Source organism: Bacillus rossius, chromosome 3, assembly GCF_032445375.1.
Source record: "Bacillus rossius redtenbacheri isolate Brsri chromosome 3, Brsri_v3, whole genome shotgun sequence".
Classification (NCBI taxonomy): Eukaryota; Metazoa; Arthropoda; class Insecta; order Phasmatodea; family Bacillidae; genus Bacillus; species Bacillus rossius.
In genome coordinates this window covers 49,211,044-49,236,652 of record NC_086332.1, presented here as the reverse complement: position 1 = coordinate 49,236,652, position 25,609 = coordinate 49,211,044, and the positions used below count along the sequence as shown (strand labels likewise).

General features: G+C 33.9%; 1 protein-coding gene and 1 long non-coding RNA gene across 3 annotated transcripts in view; one reads left to right on the top strand and one right to left on the bottom strand.

The window, feature by feature from the left end:
• The window catches only part of LOC134530655 (uncharacterized), a 122,249-nt gene extending 103,518 nt beyond the window's left edge, over positions 1-18,731 (top strand). The window contains exons 2-3 of the long non-coding RNA XR_010074851.1: positions 10,863-10,944; positions 16,835-18,731. This is a non-coding gene — a long non-coding RNA (uncharacterized LOC134530655). The remainder of the gene's footprint in view (positions 1-10,862; positions 10,945-16,834) is intronic.
• Positions 327-25,609, bottom strand: part of LOC134530654 (major facilitator superfamily domain-containing protein 6-like) — a 63,410-nt gene continuing 38,127 nt past the window's right edge. For both annotated transcript variants that reach the window (XM_063365688.1, XM_063365689.1), the window contains 5 exons: positions 20,842-20,978; positions 17,606-17,718; positions 16,787-17,029; positions 15,560-15,718; positions 327-12,816 (listed from right to left, as the gene is read on the bottom strand). In XM_063365688.1, the coding sequence (XP_063221758.1) occupies positions 12,746-12,816; positions 15,560-15,718; positions 16,787-17,029; positions 17,606-17,718; positions 20,842-20,978 (723 nt within the window). In that variant the 3' untranslated portion in view covers positions 327-12,745. The remainder of the gene's footprint in view (positions 12,817-15,559; positions 15,719-16,786; positions 17,030-17,605; positions 17,719-20,841; positions 20,979-25,609) is intronic.

Genomic DNA, 25,609 nt, shown 5'->3' with positions numbered 1-25,609 from the left:
TACATTAGAGCAGGAGCACTAACCAAAAATAGGTATGCAAACTGTAAAGGAAAGCCCAACTGCTCCATATATTTTTATTCAAGAAGCTCACTTTAAGTCAAATGGGAAATAACATCACTCTTCAACACTGTTACACTTTCCAGCAAAATTGTTGTTTTATATGTTGGAATATGTGTGTATAAAAATATTTAATACTTGCATAAAGAAAAAAAAATTAAAGATCACTTTTAAACAATGAGGATCCAGTGCCTTTAATAATTTTAATTTTCTAGGCAGAGGTAAGATTATAAATAAATTAAAAGGTTATATTAAATTTTTAACTGTAATTTGCTGTATAAAAATATATTTTTATTTTCTCATAAAATTTTCTCTATAAAAATGTACATATAATTCATAAACATAATTGATACAAAGACATAAAAGTGTAGTTATCACATACTTGCATGATGCATTTATTCACAGACCTATTTAATAAAAATTAACCCACCCCCCTTCACCCTTCAACACAATTTGTAATTCACAACATTCCTTATTTCCAGAAAAATTTTTGTCTAATTTTATAGGTACATTGGTTACTCCATCAACTGGAAAATACAAAGCATTCCAGGGTATGTGCTTTCTGCTGAAAAGCACAAATACACAACACAATGTGTATAAAATAACTTCCAAACCAATATAATTTAACAAGTATTAAAAACTTTTTTGATGTGATAGATTGAGATTATTTAAGTACTTTAATTCTTTCTCTGAATGGTTCTTTAAATAGTGCCAGCTGTGCCCTGTGGTATTCCAGAGAAATGTCAGGTATAAAAATAAATATAGTTACACCTATCCCTCACTTAGCACAAATACTGTAGAGGGAGAATACAGGACAGCTCGCTCGTTTTCGCGAGAAACCGACGGTGCTGCGCTCTCGCGGCTCGGCGTGATGACTACCCCTAGCTGCCGCGACCACGGCCGCGCCATACGAAAACCTCAGAAACTAAACTGGCTGAAGTACAAAGAGTAACCGTCAGAATTGAAAGGAATTATTACAGGGTTCGTACGGTCCTGGAATGTCCTGGAACTTTTACCATGTCCTTAAAAGGTCTTGAAAAGTCCTTGAATTCAATCCAGTCCTTGGAAAGTCCTTGAATTTTCAGGTAACATAATATTCCAGTTAGTTTCCCATCGTTAAAATCCTAGCTTAGGAATACAAAACCATAATTTGTTTCTTATTTCTAGAATATAATTTGCTTGACGTGAACAGACGATAACCGAGTGAATTTTCGTAAAAAAAAAAAAATGGATTTGGGAATTTCTCGTGTTCTATTGGCAACGACATTTATCGGTTATGGTGCGTAATAATGCTTTGCGTAACTGTGTTATTGGATATAGTTTGGTACACAAGAGTAAATGTGGTATCGCGTGGTAGTTGTGGTATCGATTTTTAAAATATGCAGGATAAATATGGTATAGTATGGTAAATGTGGTACAAACAAAAGAAGTTAGATGCAAGATGGTGGTTTTGCTTTGTACTTTTTCCGGATTTACATGCTTCTGTAATTGTATGGCATTGTCGGAGTGATTGGAAAGGGAAAAGTGTTATTTCTAGAAATGTTTTAATATCAGTTCCGACTTCGTTTTTAGTTTATACTTCCTACGAGTTGCGAAAAGATTTTTTTGCCGGCTTTGATATTTGCATCAAATAGCCTATTTGTTTGCATTTTGATTTAATTTTTGCGGCTGTCGTATGTAAAAACTACATTTTTTCACACTTTCTCTTATTATTTTCCTTCAACGTGTTTGATAGTGCTTTTGGTGTTTTTATGTACCTATGCAACTTGAGAGATACTGTTAACATTTTTTCTCAAAATGCCTGGAAACTGTACTTTTAACGATTTGTGGTTACGTAACCCAAAATTCAGTAAATGGCTACAAAAAACGACTGACAGAAATAAAGCCAAATGTGGTTTATGTAGTAGTGTTTTCGATATCAGTAACATGGGTGTATCGGCGTTAACGAGTCATATGGGTGGGAAGAAACATGTCGCTCTGGCAAGTGAGAAGCCAAAACTTGGAATACAAGTATATCTCGGTGGTAAACAGCCTTCACAAGATGGCCAATCTACAAGTTTAGCAGTCGTGAAACCAGATATCCAGAATTCTCAAGATCAGCAGGTAGGCCTGATTAGTTCTTTTATTACTGGCCAGGACACTTTAAAAGCAGAAATTCTGTGGGCCCTTAAAATATGCAGTAACCATTTTTCATACAAGTCCTGTGAGGATATTGGGCCCTTGTTCAGACAAATGTTTCCTGATAGCAGTGTTGCCAAAGGCTTTTCGTTGGGAGAAACAAAGTGTGCCTATATGTGTTGTTTTGGGATAGCACCTTATTTTAGGTCCTTACTCATGGAAAAAATTCGAAAGGAAGATTTGTATGTTCTGCTTTTTGACGAGAGTGTTAACCGAAAACTTCATCAGAAGCAATTGGATTACCATATTAGATATTGGGATACCGACAAAGTCGTCTCATGCTATATGCACTCTAGTTTCTTTGGACATGCAACTGCAGAAGACATGTTTAGTTCGTATGAAAAACTCAGTTCTGAAATTTTTCTTCCCAGCATGCCTTTACTGCAGCTCTCCATGGATGGTCCAAATGTCAATTGGAAATTTTACGACATGGTTTGTGATCAACTGAAGAAAGACACAAATAAAACAGTGATACAAACTTGCAGTTGTGGGTTACACATACTTCATGGTGCATTTAAGTATGGATCAGTTTCATCTACCTGGGATGTGGAGAGAATTTTGTCAAGTATGTATTATCTTTTTAAGGACTCTCCAGCTAGGAGGGAAGATTATGTGAATGTGACCAGTAGTACTCTTTTTCCTTTAAAATTTTGTGCTGTTAGGTGGATAGAGAATTCGATAGTTGCAGCTCGTGCTATTGAAATGTGGCCTCATATGCTCAAGTATGTAAAGTCTGTAACAGACAAAAATGTTCCCAACCCCAACACCAAATCTTTCATGGCCATCAAAGTAGCGGCAGCTGACCCACTCACGCCTGTAAAACTGCTATTATTTCAGTCAATTGCCAAAGAAGTGGAACCATTTTTGATAGCATATCAAACTGATAAGCCAGTTCTGCCATTTTCAGGGAAAGATATGTTGAAATTGCTGCGAAGCCTAATGGAAAGGTTTATCAAAGATGATATTATGAAGAATGCAAATTCTTGTGGCAAACTTGTCAGAGTTGAAGTTGCAAAGAAAGAAAACCATTTGCCAGCAACCAAAGTCTATTTAGGATTTGCTGCAGAAAATAGAGTAAAAGATTTGGTTCACAAGAATGTAAGCAAGGATCGTGACATTATACAGTTACGAATGGAATGTCGTGATTTTCTCTTGGAAATTGTGAAAAAGTTGTTGAACAAGTGTCCTTTACAATATTCTGTTGTTAGGAACCTCAGTTGTTTGGACCCTAGAGAAATGAATGACCAAAAAATTTGCACTACCCGGTTTTCATTAGTATTGAAAATTTTGGTAGATGCAGGGCGAGTTGAAGAAACAGACTGCGATGCATTACTTTCAGCTTACAAAGATTTTATTATGGAGTTTGGTTCGTCATCACAGTTTCGAAATTTCAAACCTGAAGCTGACCGTTTGGATTCATTGTTATTTGGTAGTGCAAACTCTAGTTCCAACTACGTAGGATTATGGTGTGTGATGAAAATGCTGCTGATTTTGTCACATGGACAAGCCTCTGTTGAGAGAGGTTTCTCAGTTAACAGGCAAATTGAAGTAGAAAACATGCATGACCGTACAGTAATTTCGCAGAGAATCATTTGTCAGCATGTTACATCTGTTGGTGGTGTCTCAAATGTAAACATTACAAATGATCTGATAGCTTCAGCAGCAAGCGCACGCCAAAAATGGCAAAGCTTTTTGGAAGAGAAAAGGCGCAAGAAAGAAACAGAACAGCAGAAGTTAAAACGAAAAAATATCACAGATGAAATAGATGAACTCAAGACCAAGAAACAAAGAATCGAAGCAGATATTTGTGAACTCACAAAATCAGCTGATAGGCTCTCTGAACAGGCGGAAGCAACCGGTAGTTTAACCATGGTGTCAAAGTCCAACAGCCTTCGAAGAACAGCCAAAGAAAAATCTGCATCCCTTGCTGAAGTAAACAGACAGTTATGTGAGAAGTTAGAATAATATAAAAATCACTAAGGTATTGTGTGAATGTTACGTAGGTTTTTAGGTAGGGATTAAATTTAGTAGAAAAACATACTTAACATACTAAAAATACAAAAGCAGAAATAGAAATGTTGCGAAACTAAAAATAATTTGACTTACTTAAGTAAAAATTTGATGTAGCTAATATAATTTATTTTTACTGTGGTCCTTGAAAAATTATTGTACAGTCCTTGAAAAGTCCTTGGAAAGTCCTTGAAAGTTAATTGTAAGTTCCTGTAAGAACCCTGTTATTATTAAATATATATTTTTTTCAATTCTATTGCCTTATAGAACGTAAAATTTTTCCCCAAGTCAAAATATTTATTTAGAAAAACATACTATCGTGAGTTGTAATATTTCCCACTTCCCGCTTTCATTGTTAACTAAATATGCCTTATTTCTTGGTTTGTTGATATTTTAGTGATTTTATGCTTTGTTTTATTCTTCTTATTTTCACGCAATTCCTTTTCAGATAATGTATTTCCTCGCAAAAGCATGGTTTACACCTTTTATAAAACAATTGATTATGACATTAAAATATTTGTTTTACGATGAATGTGGGAGAACCCGGAGTAAAGAAAACAAAAAAGCAAAAAAAGCCATGCACATGTAAATTGTATGGAATATCTAGCATAGCAGTGGTTATAAGGTATGATCGGGGAAAATAAACTTCTTGCTACCTATTTAGGTACAGCTGGATAAAATTTTACAAGCATATTCGTCTCTTGTATATTACAGTAAACTCTCGCCAGTCCGTGGCCCGAGAATCCGAAGTTCTCAGAAATCCGGGGTATTTCCGAAGTGACATGATCGTTACTGTTTAGATGTATGTATCACTATTCTCAGTGGATGATAAGAGCGACGCTCACTGATATTTATAGCGCGGTAAAAGGCTCTGAACTGGCGCGCAGTCATCTCGTTCCCGTCAGATAACTGTGAAATTTGAGCGGTGACCGTAACATTATATGGCGGGAAAATAAAGATAAAGGTGTAATGCCTTTTCCTCTGGTGCTTTCAAGAAATTTTTTAACTGTTTTTTACACCTAAAACTTCAAAACCATGCCTTTTAGCCATTTTAACTCCTCTTAATCCGATATAAAAAAAAAAGTTGGGCATTAGCAAATTCTTAAATGCTTTTCGTAAACAGACTCCAGTCGGATATTTAGAGTAGGTTGGAAATCGCGTAGGTTTTCCTGAAGCTCTGGGCACCGTGTGTCAGTGTGTGAAACATGTTGCCAGTGACAAGTTTCCTAGCTGTGCGCGGCACACGACTGTAGTTGTCATGCGTCACACGCCGGGAATGCTGGCATGAGGGAAGGTGAGTATAGTTCATTTGCGGTAAAAATAAATACTCTAACCGCCCTGCTAAATTTTTCCATTAAAGAAATTTTGAAGTTTCAGAGATTTTCCAGCAGAAATAATGTTCTGTAACTAACAAACAAATTGTATCAAAAAATTAACGGTAAATGGCTGCCGTGGGGGGCCTTAAAAAAATGTTCATTTTACCGGGAATGGACTATACAACCTGGCTTTCGTCGCATGCAGTGTGGAGTAGGGGAGGAAGGATGTTGACAGTTTCACACGCAGAAAATGGCTAGAGGGCTGGAGAGAGGGAGAGAGATGGTTTGTTGTCTGGGAGGGAGAGGTAAGCCGTATGACGTCATGCATCCGCTGCCTTTGCAGCCGCCAGCCTGTCTAGACGAGATTCTCGCACTCCCACTTACGTCGCACAAGCTACTGCTGCCGTGTTTTTAAACGGACTGTCCAATTTTTTTTCTCTTCTTATACGAACATTAGTAAGTGCACTATAAACCAACACAAAATATATGCTGCATGTTAAATAATAGCTTTGTATAAGCTTTTATTGTGAGTTTTACCATTTTTTCCCCGATTATTTTTGTTTTGTGCCAAAATTTCAGATTTCTTGATGGTTCTAGTGTACAATTAACTAATGATTTTTTTTTTATTTCTCCCGTTTCTCTTTAGTTTAACTGGACTGGCCGTGTGTCTGTGATGGAGTGGCCTTGAGTCTCTTGCCAGCTACGTATCGCTTCTCTCTCCCGCCCCTCCTAAATTCACTTCCCCTTATCAAGGGGCTTCCCGTTTCAGCGCACGCCACATTGCTACGCCTAGCTCTTTCACATCAAAGTGCGACTTCGGGTGCCATTAATTTAATTTAAGATGACTTTAAATTACTTTATACACAATTTACTACCAACTTGAACAAATGGGTGTGTTAAATTTAATCAGGCCAGGCTGTAAATTTTCAGGAAAAAAAATTTCTCGGGTGCTTCATTTACTATGAATGGACTATACTGGTATTGCTTACGTACCATTCTGTTAACTTCTCAAGTGTCTTGTTTATTATGACGTCCTGTGGTAGTATTACATGTTCATTGACTACCATCTTATCTTTTAGAATTTTTTTTTGTATTTTAATGAAAATTTTTCAAAAATCCGAAGTTTTCAAAAATCCGAAGGTCATAAATCCCCGACACCCACGGATTTGCGAGAGTTTACTGTATTTGCCTTTTTCATTTACAATGGAAGTGAATCTTGTAAAACATTTTCTAGCTCTGGTACCATTGTAATAATGCATTTATTTAAATATTATTATTTTAAAGTATCGAGGTATTAATACATATTTAATATTTATGGTAGCTTAAGATAGTGCAATTGTAAGTTCTAATTTAAGGATTATATTGTTTATTTACATTGTGTCAAATGCTATGTACTTCTACATATTTATGTCATACTGAAATATTTATGTATTTTTTCATCTCCCTTTAATTTTCAATATTATTTAAATGTCCATGTTATTTAATTTCATAATATCGTGCTCAAATCTCTGTTAACTGTACATATAATTATTATATACGTATTATACACTATATGAACAACTGTACTCATTATATTGCACATATTCATAAAAAAAAAACTTTTAACCAATAGGCTTTTGAACGATAGCAAATCAATAGTATTTAGTGGCTAAAAAATTTGGATAATTTAATTAATTCATTATATAATTCCCTAAATGAACGATGATTAGCAATGTAATTGCCTTGAAAATTTTTACTTCAATTTTCCTTGAAAATATGCTGTTCATTGTTAACTATTTTTTACATCGAAAGCAACTAACTTTTCAGCAAATAAATTTACTTCTACATGGCCGCCAATAATACGAGGTTCAACACAATTTTTTTCAAAAGAATCTGTTGATTAGTCTAGGTGCAATGACGAGTTGAAGTTAATACATTTTAGGCTTGAAATGCATGGCCGTGGGTGCTGTTATCACGCCGAGCTGCTAGGTAGCAGCGCTGACGCTCTTCGCCCGCGCGGCTGTGCTATTAGTATAGAGCTGTCCTGTATTCTCCCTCTACAGTATTTGCTTAGCATGACTAATTAATTTCTAAAAATGCTCTTGTTATTCAAAATTGCGTATTCTGAAGCATTAGTTTCCATAAATAGCAAGGCTAATTTATTTTATGTGTTCCAAAATAGTGTAGGAAAATATACTTTAAGTAATATAAATGCATAGAATAACACTCAACTATAAATATGTTACACCATTAATCTTTATATGCCTACCATCGCACTTCGTATGACAAAAACGACACCGCGTAAAGCTGGGTTTACGATTGATTTCCTTAAGAATTATAACTTAACATCGAGCACACGATTAAGTCAAAACTACATTTTCCAGTTTATGATTGACATAGAAGTCGTTAATTCTAACCAATCACAGCACAAAACACATGGTCGGCCATTGTTCGAAACGGAGAAGCAGGTTTGAAATAGGTTATTGACAAATCGGATATCTATTTTTCGAAATGGATGATGATTACAAATGACAAATATACGAATTCTAACCCAAAATACTGCCTCGCTCGGTCCAATAATAAGACATAAACTTCCGGTTGAAAGGTTCCGGTTTGTTGTGATTGGTCGCTTCCCTTAAGTCTTAACGAAAAATATAAAATATAACCATTTCTGTTAAGCCTTAAGTCATAATATGGTTCGCACACGACCCATCAAAATTCACACACGACAATCATAAACCATTCCACTAGTTAACATAGTCATATGGTAAGTACACGACTAAGTCTTGAATCTTAATTCTTAATTTTCAATTGTAAACCCACCTTAATGCGAGATATGTGGTTATTTACTTTGTCGTCAGTCGGTTGGCTGACTTGCCCGCCCGGGCGTGACCTTCAACTCACGTCGCGTACCTTTCCAAACAATCCTTTACCTACAGTGAAACCGATATTACTGCCCTGATAATTACATTTTATTTTTCAAAAATTAACGTGCATATTTTCGTATCAGCCTGTCAGGCAAATGATTATTTTTTTCATTGCAACATTCATTTAAAACCTTTTCCATGTAAATCATCTGTTAATTTCTGTTCCGGTATCTAATGTCAAATATATTCCCACAAGTACATACAACCAACAGCATCAGACTTATATAAACTTTTGATAAGTCCTTATTTCGTATGATTGTGCGCACAGTTGACTTGCTTAATACTAAAGTGCGACCAACATAAGCGTGGCCTTCATGACAATCTGAGTGCCGTAATACTTCTAGTTAGGTCTCAAGTACTTGAACACGATGCATTATGAGTGATCAAGCACGTATAGTTACCGGCATCTGAAAGAAGTTGAAACAGACTTTGTGGCATCGTGCCCGACTTTTTTTTTGCCTGCGGAGATTTCGTGTTAACTGAAATTTACAGACATGCTATTCAAGCCTGGGTCAGTAAAATTCACTTTGCGCTAAATGAATCCGCGCAATCTGAAGACGTGCTAAGTGAGGGATAGGAGTACTCTGTTATACCATTTCATTATGGATACACCAATCTTTTTGCCAAAAAAAAAAAAATCATTACTACGTGTTATTTGAATGACTCTACAGGTTTTACTCAACTGTTGCTCTTGGGCATAACATCATTGTTGAATACACTGTAAGTCATAAGAAACCTCAATAACAGACAAAAAAAAGATAAATATGCAAACACTCAGAACACAACGACCACATAGAGACGCACATGTGAACCCAGCTACGTGACAAAACAGATATTCTGGACACCACAACGATCACAGAACAGACGAACAAAGTAATCCTTCTACGACAACAGTTGCAATGTTTCAGGAACTGTCCTCAGGCACAGATGAATATACCAATGGTCAACTCAAGGCTTTTTTTTTTTTAACACACAGCAAAGAGCGACAACAGTGGCATACTGTACTAAATCACTGTTCGAGCAAAACCTGTAGAATCGTTCAAATAACAAACAGTAATGGCGTGTTGACAAAAGAAGTGAATACCTTAAATTAATCTTGTGTTATTGATTAGTTTTTTTAATAAGTACTTAGCTAATTTAAGTTGAAATAATAAATTTTGTTCAGTCAGTTCGTAACAATTCATTTATGCCACAAATAATGTGCATTAATGCAAATAAGTCAGTTGAATTACTGATGGACATACTTTTTTAAAACAATACTAAGTTAACATTTAAGAATTATTAAAAACAAACATGAAAAAAAGCATACATACAGACAAAATAGTTACATTTTGTATACCACAGCAAATAAAAACATTACATTTGATTCAGAAAATGTGACTTGTTATATAGAATTTACATAAACTTACCTCATTTCAGAGCAATGATATGTGAGATATAAATTCATAGGTAAAATTAGGAATCGTATTAAGAATAAAGAAACTATTGTGAAAGCCTAAATTACTTTAAAAGGTACAGTAAAATTTCATTACAACGTAACAGGAAAAATTAACTTTTTTAATACTTAATAAAGAAAATACTTTGTACTGAACTGTTACTAAATGTAAAACACCTTGTTGGGACCTGAAAATATATTCTTTAAAGTGAGAAATCCTCTTTAGTGGACTATTCTGTAATGGGGTTTCACTTATGTTGATAAAGGAATAAAGTAGCAGTACATTCTCATCGGTGCTGCTTATTATAGCCTACCATGAATGCCAGTACTGTACATATATGACTAAAAATGGCTAGGAATAAAGTTTGAGGGAGATGTGAAGGCATGTTTTAGAAGGATAGGAAAGGTCGCATCGTGCATGAATGACGAGAATATAAAAACAATAATGGAATCTAATCAACCTGACAGGAATCTATGGAGTTGATTTTGTCGGCTGGATTTTTCATTAACGAGACCTGAATGTACAGAAATAGTCAATATAGTGTATAGTTTAATAAAAAAAATTGCAAACTGTTTTTTTTTAAATAAGGGTTCTAAACAAAATAAATAAATAAAAAAATATGAAATTTTTAAAATCACAAAAGAAAAGCCTCTATCATAACAAATCTTAGAACGAAGTACACTTCAATATTTTCCTTTACAATTGAGTAATTTAATGTTTAAAAAATTTTAATTGGCTCAAAATTGAAATATATTTTGTTTTAAAATTTGGTTATTATAGAGGCTTTTTTATGTGATTTTAATAATTTTTTCCACCAAATATTTTTAATTTTTGTTTATTTTTTTGTTTCGAGTCTTTATTTTATAAAAAAAAACTAATTTTTTTTTTTTTCCCCATAATTTGTTCTTGTCCTTGAATAATCTCATCTCTTCCTGAAGTAAATGTCCTGTCTGTTGTAGTTGCTGTGTGTTTGTAACGCCTACCTGCGGGCAGAGCTTTCCCAGCATGTGGTGCCTGTCTGTGGGTGGTGCCTACCAACTGGTAGGGCCTGCTTTGTCAATTTGTAATTGTTTATAAGTGTTTTGTTTGTTGTCTTTTTTATGTCGTGCTCACCTCAAAAGTTTCCTAACTGTTGGTGGGCATGCCACAAATTTATAACTAAATAAATACCAATTATTTCACGTGAGAAAATATTTGTAGCAGTCTGTCACTATTAATTTCAGGTGTTCCATTAACTCATGTTCTATGCTTGACGACAGCCAAAATATTGATACTAAATTGTAAAAAATAAGTTTTTAACAAGGCATTTGAAATCAAGATGGCAACTTTCGGTTGTCTATCCTAAGAAATAATAACATATTATGATTTTGAAAAAAAAAAAATCCCAAATTCTCATCCAAAATTATCCTTTATGACATATAATTCCAATTTTATTTCAATAATATTTCATGAACTACAGAAATAATTTTTCTGAAACATCGTTGTGTTTAAAACTTTTGTGCTCTCTTGCCTATATCTGGAAAAAATGCACACCAAAACAAGGCCAGCACTAGTGACAGAAATTGTGTATTGGAAAGAGAAACTAAGGATTAGACACACTGACACTATAGACAAGGAATGAGATGGATTCACACAAACAAATACGGAGGAAAGCTGGTCCACGAACGGAAGAGCGTGGTTCACAGCAAACTTGAGATGGCAACCAATGAAAGCACAGGCTTTTGCATGTGGTCAAGCACTGGTATTCACTGTTCATCTAACAACATGTGTATCATTGGTAATCAAAGACTGTACAGATATGTACAGAGTTCCCTTCATCTGAAAGCAACTGTACAGAGGGATTTGGTGCTAAGGTGATAGTGATGCCGATATTGACGGTGTCAGTATCAAAAGCAAATGAGAGAATAATTCCAGATACTCGACACTGATACCACCACACACACACAACAGTTACCACTCAGCCTGCACAAAACAGAGTGAAGGAAGATAGGAGGTAGGAAGTGGGAGGGAATGAGTGACAAACATGCACAGTCTCTCTTGTTTGGTTCTTATTGCAATGCTCAGTGATGACAAACCAAGATACTATTAGACTCATCTTTTTTGAGCTTCCTAATTTTTCTTATTATTATTACTATTATATAAGGGCCATTACTGTAAATTAATCACGTTCACTCTCTTGCATTTTATGTTTCATTCCAAGTTTTGTCAAAAAATTGTTACAAGTTTTATCTAAAAGTTAAAAGTTATGTAAGTATTGATAATTATGTTCACTTTATGACTTGCATGGCTCTTTACAGCTCACAAATAAAGTTTAGTAAATATCTAGTAGCAAAATTTGCAAATGAACAACAAACGTGAAAAAGTTATAGTGATAAATTTACAGAAATATTCTTTAAATAATAGAAATGACAAAGAAATTAAATAGCCATACAGCTCTTGAGACAGAACTTTAACCTGCAATAATCTAACTGCAGCTACAACGAAAAATTACGGTCTTCAGAGAGAGATGGCAGATCCAAAAGCTAATGTTTTTGCCAGTTTTCCCAGATGTACAATGTCAATGTGTGGCATTCTTTGGTAAATTAAGTACGGATGTTAATCCACAGGCTGTACAAAAATATTAATAGTATTTAAACATGAAAAATTACAATACCTACTACATTCACCTAGCTTGGGACCAACTGGTTGAATTTTAGTTTCAACACCAATATCCCTTAAGAAATTGTGAACATTAAAAAAAGTCACAAATACCCACATGTTCATGAACTTTACCAAATTCCCACAGCAGTTTGACATACAGCAGTGAAAATAAACATTCTTCATCAAAATAATAACATATAATTCAGTGGATTTCCTCCATCTCTTGACCAATCGAGATAGCATCTTTTGGTGCAGCATAATGTGCAGTGTAGTCTATAAAAACAAATAAATACATACATACATACATACATACATACAAAATTCATAACAATAAATTTATCAAGTGGCAAGAAAAAAATGATACACACATAATATTTAAACACACCAATAAGTATGAAGTTGGACTGAAGTTACGCCTAAATTGCTGAAGATAATTGTATATCAGTAACCAGATTCAATTACGTACTTTTCACATAAAAATCTTGCCTCTGTTAAAATATTAAGCATTAAATTGTATTTACAGAACTTTGTAGCATCTCGGGTTCTTATCCTTTGTATTAAGAATTAGTACTTAAGTTAGGTTTCTCTGTTCAAATTAAATAACAGCTGTTTGTCTATCCTCCAGGTGTTTGTAAGTTAACAACTTATTTTTAGGATCATACTTTTAATTTGGTTAATGTTCTTAAGTATTTATGTTAATTTATTTAATTTGGTAAAGTGTTCAGATGTAGTCATATCTTTTTCTTTACTTATTTTACTGTTATTCTTTACCTGAAAGCATGATGATGCAATACAACAGTAAATTAAATTACTGATTGAGACAGAAAGAGACGGAAACAGATGCTCCCCTCTAAGGGTGGAAACTCAAGGACGAATATTATCATCAGAATTGGAAAGAGTCAGAGTAAGGAAAGTCCCTGGTTATGTGTATGTATCTGCCCAGATTGGCAGATTGTGTAAAGCATGTTTAAAGCATGTATGTGATTGGTTATGAGGGACATCCCTCCTTCGTGGATGGCGGTGGGCAGGTCGTCAGGTTCTCGTTGTGTGGACGTGGTACCAAAAGGTCGTGGTCTAGCAATGGCTCAAAAATAAAATAATAAATGTATTTGGAAGTATTTCATGGCTGTGGTCTGGGCGGCACTGATTTATCACCATTTTAGAACATTTTATTCCAAATTTGTTGGCTGCAGTCGTCAATGTGAGCCACGAGGAAAAAATGAGACATTTTTGTCATAGTTCTGAGGACGGAGTACTTTGGTTTTACCGTTCATCGCAAGAGACCTCAGGGTGTAATTTCGGTAATACATAATCTTGTTTTATCAGAAATTTCACTACCAACTGGAAGTAAATTGCTTTACAAGCACAAACTTTTTGTGATGTTTTTGTGAATACCGGAACAGTGTAATGATTAGAAGATAGCTGCCATTGTGCTATGTAAAAATTTTGATCAGGAATTTTATAAACAGTTACAAACAGTAAGGATTTTGACAGACTTTATTTTATTCAAAGATCTTCGTCTGTAATATTTCATGAAACTTATAGTATTTTCAGCACCCAAGAAAAACTCTCTTCAAGTGTTTATGTATGTAACAGATTAATTAGAGATAGCTGAAGGTCTGAACTGTTATAACTTCATCAATACTAACACAACATTACATTAAAAACATAGACAAAACAGTTAATACACAAGCTGGCATAACGGGCATGAACAAAATTATTGCCAATACAGATACACTACAAATCTTCTTTAAACATTCTCCTTATAGTATTTGCCAGGGGCGTAGCCAGGGGGGGGTTTTAGGGGTTCAAACCCCCCCCTTAGCACCAAATCTTTAATTAATTTCTTATTCATCACTCAAACAAATTTCATATTAAATTAATAAAAAAAAATTACCATTACAATATTTAAATTTAAGTACCGAAAACTGCTAAAATAGCACTATTTTACACCTTAAAATCCAAATTTTCCCGGTGGAGGACCCCCGGACCCCCCGCTTTGATACGGGGGGGGGGGGGGGGGTGAGGCCATGCTTCTTAACACCCCCCATACACAAATCCTGGCTACGCCACTGGTATTTGCAATACTAGTCCTTGAACTTCTGCACAAACTCTAAGTTTTTTTAGATCCATGGCCTTGGTGAATGAGTCTATCAGCATGGAATGGGAAAGTAGGTACATTAGTAGTACTTTTATTCCTGATCTTCCCTATGAATTGGTGAAGTGCCTCTATATGATATTTGCATGCTTGGTTTGCTACGTTCATAGTTTAATTAGGAGCACTTATTTTCAACAAGGAGCAATGTTTTCTGTTCTGACAAAGAGCTGAGGTTCCTGTAATCTCAGCATTAAATAATAACAATATTATGCCATTAACATAAAGAAATAATTTAATTTAATTTTCCACCCATTCTGTAGTAAATTCTGTAGCAAAGCAGATACTGCACCAAGTTTTTTTTTATTTTGAGCAATTTATCAAGATTTTCTAGTGTATAAAATATTAATGTAGCATCTTTAACTCCTGCCATTGTTTCAGTAGATTCCACAGTGGAAATAAAAGTCATCTTTTTACTTTCAGTCCTACAAGTATTTATTTCTAAAAATTTACCTCTAGAAAACAACAGTTGATTTTCATTATGATCATGTTAATCATATGCTTTGGATTATAAGATATAATGTAATAATAGTATGCACAATTTAAATTTCTGTTCAAATTTTTTTGGTACATGAGTGTATGCATGCCTTGCACCCAAATAGACATGTTTCAAATTAGGCTCTATGTTAATACAGATATTTGCTACATGAAAGATTTAGCAATTTACAGAGCCTGTGCGTACTGTTTCTGTCTAAAATGTAATATTTGGAAGGACAGATACCATTAATTAACAATGTGACTTTATAATAATAGAGACATTAAACCTTTCTGTTTAGTTATTTTGCCCTAGAGTGATAGGGCTAGAACGATACTGATGCCAATGTATCAATACAATAAGTGGTTAATATAAGTTTTACTTACCGTTTTCTGTGACTTTGAGGTTTGGAGATTTCAAATAAATTTGGGCGAAAACATGCACAAAGAAAATAGCAATTGACATGATGCTATAAATGAAAAATGCTTGACCGCCACCGTAACTTTCATACAGTACTCCTCCCAGTAGATTACCGAGAGACATTCCTGAAAAAAACATCTCTTATTAAATTTTTCAATAATATGAACATACGTTTGTTAAGGCAAAATACTGCTGACTTTGGGATTTATGGTTAATTTATGCCAATGTATGGGATTTACTCTTACACATATTAAATTGATCGAGCTGTTGTTTGTTGGTTGTTAAGTATGATTTCAGGCTGTTATACACGCTATTAAGACCAACTATATCAACAAAGCATACATATAAAGACATTATTATTGCATTATATAAAAGCATGTTTAAGTTGTAGAATTTTAGGAACAAATGACTAGAATTGTAAGCAAAAACATAAAAATGAATACAGATAATGCCGAACCAGAAAATAAGAATGTATCTTCACTATCAGGATCAGGAAGCTAGCAGCAATATCAGACTATTTCATGGTTTAATATTAGGTTAAAAATTAGAAAAAATAAATAAAGTTTTAGGCTAGTGCAAAGAGTAACATCCACTTTTTTGTTTTACTGAATTGATTTCAACAACTTTTAAACGACCTAGCAAGAATTAATCCACTGATATATTCAGTTTACCATTAAATGATATTTTTTTTGCTTTGATAAGAATCAGAACTGTTCTTGATGTTAAACTTAAACTAAATTTAACTCGTTAAACTGAATCCAGTACTGCGAAACCCTAATAATAACAATAACCTCCTAGAACAAGAAAGACCTAACAAAAGTTTGGAAGTATAATTAGTTGTTTCATAAATGTTTCATGTAGCACTTTGATGATTTTGCATATCCTTATTCATTAATAATCTGTTTCAGACATTATATTTGTCTCAAAGTAGTAAATAATAAAAATTTACAGTCTTTTCATCCTCTTCTGGTTGATGTTTAGTTACCTGTTTACACTGATTATGTTTTAAAATTAAGTAACTTAAAAAATATTGTTACTCTTACCTACCTGCACAACTAACCTGTGGAAATATTTAAGGAATCTGATAACTGAATTTAATTTGTAAGCACAGAAAATGTAGTGTTATGTATATGATTGAGTCCATTAAGAAATTAGCACTCTGTGAGATTACTCCTGAGAGTATGGAAACTTACCTACGCCTTCATGCACCGCAGTCACCAATCCTTGGACTGTTGTTTCAGCCCCGCGAGGAGCCACAACGCTGGCGTACGAAACCATAGTAGAGTAGAAGATGCCGTATGTAATGCCCTGGAGCATTTCAACTGGCAGAAACCACCATGGATTGGAGAGTGACGCATAGAGAAGGAAACGAATACCATAGCCAAGCAGAACTAATGACATGGCATGTACGTGTCCTAGTTTCTTAAGTATGTAGCCTGAAAAAAAAAAAAAACATAACACACAATTTCTGTCAAAATATGTTCTGCATATCAATTACTGTGATTATTACAGCCTAACTACTACCCTACAAATCTAAAGGGATAAAAGTACATATGTTGTGAATTACATAAATGTGTAACACCTAAATTCACATACATTTGCAGGATAAATACATTTTTGAAATTTAACTTGTAGTACAGCTAGTAAAAGTTAGATAGTTCCAACTAGATGTTCCTATTCACAAAATAACTCACCGCTAACTCTATCCACAACAGGAAAAAATCATAAAACTGTTCTTTTAACTGGATTCACATTACATTTTACATCTTACTATCATATAATAACATATTCCCATGGCCTAGATAAAACAGCAAAGATGGCTTAGATAACCCCAGTAAGTACAGCAAGTACTAGCAGCCAATTTTCACTAATGACCGTAAACTTCAAAGTCTATTAAATTTGAAAAACTAAAGTGCACATGGAAATAAAATTGTACAGTTGCATTACACAAGAAATTTAATTTAATGAGATCAGCTATGATGAATTCATTTTATAAGTAATAATCCTATTACCTGATAAGAAAAAGAATGGTAACTCTCCTCCAAAACACTGCACACCAACCAATAAACCTTCAAGTGTTTTCATCCATCGCTGATCCACTTCACTTGATAAGTCTTCTAAGTGCCTACCAACAAAATACACAGTTCCAGTATTGTCATTCGGAAGTTATTCTTGGTCATGAATAGCATGGCTAATAACGTGCAATAGAGTTTTTAACTAACTGAGAGACCTGAAAAGAAATACCTATATCACAGGACCTCAATCAACAGCATATGAATCTTTTGACGAGTAAAACTGGACTCTTGATGATCCGCAGCGCCCATCCATCTGTTTCCCATCCGTCCGTCAATCACGTGACCTCAATCCAATCAGAAGGCCCGAAAAATTCTGTCCGTCCATAAAAGCTCCCCAAAACTTTAACTTTTGACAGATGGATGGATGAAATTATAACCAAAATGTTACCAAGAAATTGAGGCAACCTTAATCTTAAAAGGTTTTGGAATTTGTTTATTTGTTTAGCTACTTACATTAAATGTATTTAACTTACGTTTGAACACATTTTTCAGTTTGATTTTCAATTCAAAAATTGACCTAGACATTAAAGTTGACATTAATTACATATGAGAAAACTGAAAATATGTAAATAAATATTAGAGTGAAAAAAAAATCAAGTTTAATGATTATTAAATGCTTAACTTTCATGATTTGCCAATCTAATCTTCCTACGTAAGAGAAATTGTTGCCACCATTTGAGACTTCTCTTCTAGTTTGTTGGTAGTATCAAAATGTAAAATAAAAGTATTTGATGGATGAATGGATGGTGGACGGATGGGTGACAGATGGCCGTGTCGGATCATTGAGAGTCCAACTTAATGAATAAATCTGTACTTGTTTGGATACTGGTATTTGTTCATGGTTTACAATGTAAATAATACTTTCATGCTCCACACACATGTGTTAATGAACTAACACTTTGCATGACTCAGTTGTCTAATTTATTGTTTATAAAGTTATTTGGAGAATTAGAGCAAGAAAGAGTGAATAAATTAATGAATTTTAGATTTGGCATTTCGTAGAAAACCTAGCCCAAGGAACCTAGCAGCTAATCCTGTGCGGATATTCAAATTTCTGAATACAAATGTGAATAATAAACTATTTGTATTTGATTCGAACTCTGAAACTAACAGTTCGAAATAACCAATATTCATTTGCTTACGAATATTCGACATAGCATACCTCACGAGATTCAATGTTCACTGTTGAGATCAAGTCATTTGTGAGATAAAAATACCCTTTTTTGATATTTTAATGGGACTTCATAATCAAAAATATAAACAATAAGTGACATTTTAAATGTGCAATAAGTATTCAAAGTTTTCTTTTTCCAATACTATCTCGCTAAACACTATCAGAAAACTCATGTGAACGATTCAAAACACAGCATACTTGTCATTTAAAACTTAAAAACAAATTATAATTTCTATTCTCTTCATCACAAGCACCAGAAGTGGGTAAAAAAAAATAACAACCTTGGACTACAATACCACAAAACACAGACATTCCATTGCAAAGGCCATTAAAAGAAATATACGTCATACTCAACGGCGTATAAATTGACATAACACCATACTTGCTGTATGTCTATGATGAAACAGATGTTGCAACTCATAACTATATAAAAAACATAAATAATGGTTTAAGATTCCAAATGAAATTAGCATAAATTGTGTTTATAATATTACTGAAATAAAATACAATTTATCTTGCTGCCGTTAACAACGAAAACTCGTGAATAACAAGGGTTTAAATATGTAAATATGAGCTCATTTAATCACTAATTTGTAAGTATGTACAGCATTTTAAAAAAACAGTCTCACGTTTTTCGTGAAATTGATGCATTGGATTACACAGTATTTTGTGGTTCGACAAAATTTTCTATATCAATATGTAGAGTAGCAGGTTGTGGAAAATAAGGCGAATAGTGGAACTAAAATGAAAGGTTGGTAGGTTATATTATTTAGGTTAGCTGCATAATTAAAAACATAATTTTTTATTTCATAATTTAAATATTTTAACACATTTTCAGTATAATAATTGTAGCTGACAACCTACCTTTCACTTTAGTATTATTGGTCAATTATCCAGAAATTGTTATATGATGTGAAAATTTTTTTAAGTGGTGTTCTAATTCTCACTATTCAAATTCGATGTTCATATTCGAGAATAATTTGGTATTTGTATTTGTAAACAAATCAAACTAAAAATCTGATATGTATTCACACAGCTCATGGCAACGTCTGCCTGATTTGCCACTTGTTTAAATGTATGGGTTTGATCGCACTTAGAATTGAACCCAGATCATACTTAAGGAAGGTGTATAGTCAAAAGCTACATGTAAAGTTGTTGACAGATGGTCACGATTGCTCAATCACATTAGTTTTCACAATTTCAATATTAAAAACTATGACTGTTTTGAGTGCCTATGGAATTAAAATAATAGGTTGAGGGCTTATCACATGGAGCAATATACCAGATTATCTTTGCTAATGTGCAAATGTGATATCCTAGAGTATCAAATAACACAATAAAGCACATTGAAGACCTAAGAAAAGCATGGGTGTATGTATGTGTAATGGTTTTAACTGTAAACTCAGCTTTGTTTAGCCTCTATGCCACACACTATAATTAATTAATCTACATACAAAATAAGATTTAAAAAAAACAAACTGAAACATCAGTATGTTTCGAAAGGAATCTCAAGACCACTTTAAGGTAACAAAAATAGTAGGGCACTTAAAAACTATATTAAAAAAAAACTAAAGATGGTATAACATTTTTCTCTTAAACCATTTTGTTTACTAATACATAAAGCCTCCCTTTTAAATATAATTTTTGCTTAAGTGAATAGAAACAAATATATTTTCAGCAAAAGTGGTTTTCCTGCTCCCACCCTTATTTCAGCTTCACATCTCATCAACAGCAGGATCATTAGACATAAACAACACAACATAGTGAAGGGATATTAAAGATGGAATTTTCCATGGCCTGTAGCAGGAATAGGAGCCATCTCAACATTCACCTGAGTGGCTAAGGAAAACCAAGGAAAACAGAAATCTGGATGGCCAGAACGGGAACTAAACCAAAACTCCTCTGGAAAATGGGTCCAGTGTCTCTAAACACGTAAAACAAACTTCATTCAGGGCTGCCTAGAGCAATTTGACTAAGAACAAGGACAACAGTCGCTCACCAGAAGAGAAACTGCCTAATGAAGCCACTGGAGAGGCCGACACACACGCACCAAACCAGCAATACAATTATACGAGGCTCTATTAATAGCTTCTTCACATCATGCACAATACTTCCAGAAGGTGCAGGTTGGCTGTACTGAAAAACAAATGTCAATAATGTACTTTCACAGCAAGAGAGATAATTAACAATCAATTGCTACAACATCCTACGTACTAAATGTTTCAAGAGGAAATAGCTATATGTAGGGGAGAGTCTTACAGTAGCGACCAACGTAAGTTCTTTAATGGTAATTTAGGTAAGGTATTTAAATATCACATTTTCAGACAAAATACTGTTACCTAAATACTTTGTAAATAAAAATATATAATGTTTCTTGAATTATTTTAGAAATATTTATTTCCACACATAAAGTGTTTTTAGATTGCAAAAAATTGTCAACGATTTCCGACCAGCCGTTCTTTTAGACTTTTTAAGGTCTTAATGACTAATATTTAAATTATAACATTTTAATTGAAGAAACTAAAACAAATTATTTGACCTTAATATCAGTCTAACGAAGTTAGTACAATAAATCTAAAATTATTTTTCGAAAGAAAAACCATTGTCACATGAAAAAATGTCATTACACTAACTTAAGGATAAGTTTCTGCAAAGGTCAAATTAAAAATATAACATGTCTTCTTAACATGTACATTCAACATGTGCCCAACCTTTACATTCGATACACTGCTCCCAATCTTCTTCAAATAAATCATGACAATTGATACACTCTGTTTTGTCTTCTGTAGGCTTTTTTTCTGTTGGAATTTTCACTAAAGTCTAGTGTCTTTATATGTTTTCTAGTGATCTTCTCATCTTTTTTCTTTCCATTTCTCCAGTGGCCTCATACTTTCTTATCTTCTTGATTTTTCACCTCTCTTTTCAATTCATTCAGACCTTCTCTTCTCTGCTATTAACATTTTCTCTTCAGTCAGTTATTTTTCTCCACAAGAAGATCTTTATAAGATGATGAAGTAAGGCTCTTTGACTGCTGTGTTTGTTGAACTCTATTTTTCATCTTGAACTCTGAAGGTCTTGAGATCAACTGTTTCTGAATATAACGAAGAACAAGGCAGTAAAACATTGATATGTGAGATTGAATCAGGAGCTGATGATGAAGGTCATGGTTAGGGTCAAGTAAGATTAGTAGGAGTGAGAGCTGTACAATATTTCGGTTGTGGTTCAATCAGAATGGTCGGTGTGAGAGCCAAAAAAAACCTTCCTGTTCTGACCGATTGTTTGCAGAGAGCGAAGAAAGTCCAGGCTGCAGTTCAGTAAGCTCAGCTGGAGGAAGAGGTGATGCAGGTCCCAATTTGGAAACTGTGCAGTTCAAAACATTTAGCTTTGAAGAGGGCGTTGATGTTACAGACTAGCATTGAGCCTCTGAAGTTACTGGAGTAGCTTCAGTAAGTAACCTTTGGCTCTCGTAAGCGCTCAGAAGGAATTAAATCCAAATCTGAGAACACACCTGGGTTCAAAGGCCAAAGTCCTGTACACCAAAAGCTGACTGTGCCAAATTCATTCTACAGATTAGTGTGTAGGCAGTGTTAACCAGACCAGCAACATTGCTCTGAAAAATTTTTAAAGGTTGTTACTTCCTCATCCAGACACCACCAGCTTGATTGAATGCTCCTTTGAAAGGCCACATTACAGCCCGCTCTAATGGTTGAAACTTATGTGTAGTGTGTGGTGGTAGGCTTATCATGTGAATGTGATTTATCTTAGCAAATATGATAACTTCAAGATTCTTACGGCTGCTGTGCCCATGGTTCTTCCTTAGTGGGATGAGTCCTCTCAACAAACAATACCAACCATTTCAAGAATGCTTTAGCAGTGATCCAACCACTTTCCTCAGCTACAAAAATACTTCCTGGAGGAGCATCTTTTTTCAGAACAGCATCTACTAGTTGTTTATCAGGAAAAACAATGAGCGGAGGAAGAAAAATGTCCCTAGCAAGATTTATTCACAGTAAAACTGTAAAATTTTTCCCTCTTTCTCCTGACATAATCTTGCTTACTTGCCTTTTCCCCTTTTGTGAGATGACCTGGACATTATTGTATGAACAATTGAGAACTCAGTTTCATTACAGTTGTGTATTCTCTTGGTTGGGAAATTGTGTTCAGAAACCAGCTTGGAATACTTATTAAAGAAGTGCTCTATTTGATGTTTGGTAAATCATAAAGCTCTCTGAAGGCTTGTGAACTCTGGAGTTCTCAAAGAAAGCTCGGGATGACGAGCCATAAAGTCAAAATAAAACTGCTTCCAAGCAACTTATTAAACTGGTGAGGCAACTTTAGATGCTCAGCCAATTCAAATGTTAATTTAATAAATTCTCTCCTACTGAGAGGCATGAATCTGTCGTCCTGATCTTGTAATTAAAAAAAAAGTTTTTCCATTTCACTATCAAAAAATCATTTGAAATCTGCCCATCTGAGGGGGTAGTTTAACAGTTTCACCACATTTAATGGCTCTCAGTCTACCGCCAAATGTAGTTTTTGGAACAGAAAACATTTCAGCTGCTTGACTTTGAGTCATTTTGTGTGCGAAACAACTTTTGTATTGCAGATATCATATCATCTACTTTCCATTTTACTTTATTTCATCTTTCATTTTCAGCAATTTTTCTCTGAAAAGAGAAAAAAAGGAGCTTTAATGTGTTAATTTTGTTGATATATTTCTTGGTCATACTGTACCACAATTGGGTACAACAGCAACGTGGTAACATAAATGCTAGTTGCACATTTATCTCAATGATATCGTGAATTTAATATGTTTTTTGACATTATACTCTAGAGATTAAAAATATTCTATGAAAGAAACAACACATTCTAGAAAGAAGACATATACTTGTCAAAACAACTGATTGCGCACGGAATGTGAACTAACACCTTTACCAGCTTACAGTTCCCACAACTGTAAACAAAGACAGTAGTTGCCAAAGAATATGAACTATGAAGGTAAAAGTTATTCACGAACACCTGCAACATGCTGCTACCTAGCATCATAAGTAAGAACTAGGAATGGTCGGTACTGTACAAACTTAGTTCCCCTACTTATTACTGAATGGCTATTTGGGCTTATAACTGAATGTGAGATTAACACACGAATGTGAATAATTCTCACTGACTTTTAGACACATCATATTAAAAATATACATGTATGGAAGTTTCTTGACACTGAATGCTTATCAAGAATGTCAACTGTAAAGAAAAATAAATCTGACTAAAAATTCATGATCTTCTTACTTTACTTTAACTATGCTCAAAAGTGGATCCAAGGCAGTAAATATAATATATTCACTATTTAAAAAAAAGAGTTATTTAAGCCAAGCAAAACAATATTGTTACAAAATAGAAATAAAAACTAATGTATAAACACAATCTGGTTTTAAGAAATACAAAGCTAATATGCATTACAAATAATTTTAAAATTTATCCATTACAATGTTGTAGCAGAAAGTGACTCAGCAATAACTATTGGCATGTTAATCAGATAATATTTGCTGTTTTAATTTATAAGTAATATTTAAGGTCAAATTTGTGTACCCATTTAACAGGCATATTCAATAAGCAGATGCATTTATTCTAACAAAATTTGTAATTGACAAATAAAATAAACATAAAGTCAAGGATACTAGAATTTGACAAATCATAATTTCCCTTATTGATGCCTGTATGAGCCTATTTTAGGATTCCTACTATTTGGGGGAGTTAAAAAATTGTTTTGGAAACTGCTGAGTTAATAAAACCGGGAAAGTTACTACAGATATTTTAAGTTGAATTTGTGTATATTTGTAATAAAACAAATTCCAGGGTTTAAATTAAACTATGCTATTGAACAATTTTGTATCTAGGTCAGTAGTTGCCAGCTTTTCTACAGTAAGGGCCAATCACAAAAATTCTCACATATAATGGGCTAATTTCAATATTGCACAATTTTTTTGATAACAATCAACCTTACCTCGCCTTTTCCCTTGACCATGTCTTTTTTTTTCTGTGTTAAAACATTAAGTACAAGCAATTTAGCAGAAAAACCACAGCTCATATAATAATAGAGAAGAATAATTTACAAATTGGCATTCTTTAAGAATGTTTGCTTTCTCAGCTTCTATTTAGTAGTCAACGTGATTTCCTGTAGGTATGGAGGCCAATCCTCGAGCCTTTGCGGACCATGCCTTGGTCACCACTGCCCTGAGTGATAAGATAAAAAATAGAAAATAATTATTATAAGTTTTGAGATACGTACTGATACATATGTACCAACATGTTTTTGTTATAAAAAAAAAATTTCTGATCTGCAATATGGTGCAGGCCTATGCTATAAGCAAAATCTAAAGCTTTTGAGTGCATATGTTTATGCATGTGCTTTACTGCAACGTTGAATTTGCTATAATAATTATTGGATCCGAAACACTCATGCTTTATGTGTTACATGTTTGAAGAATTTACAAATAAATTTAATTTCTATTCAATTTTTTTTACAGTCATCATTTGAGGGGTTTGGAGCATAGTGGTGCTTGACAAAAATTTTGCATATTTTTTTGTTTTTCAAATCAAACAACAATTTGAATGTTTCAGAGGTGAAATACGTAGCTAATTCAAAGCGGCCAAATTTCTGACTTACAACACTATGTTCCAGACCCCCTCAATTTTAGTCTTTGTGTCATTAAGAAATGTATTTCTGAAGCAGTGCGCTCTCCCGTAACCTTTACTTCGGTTGGGCTCTT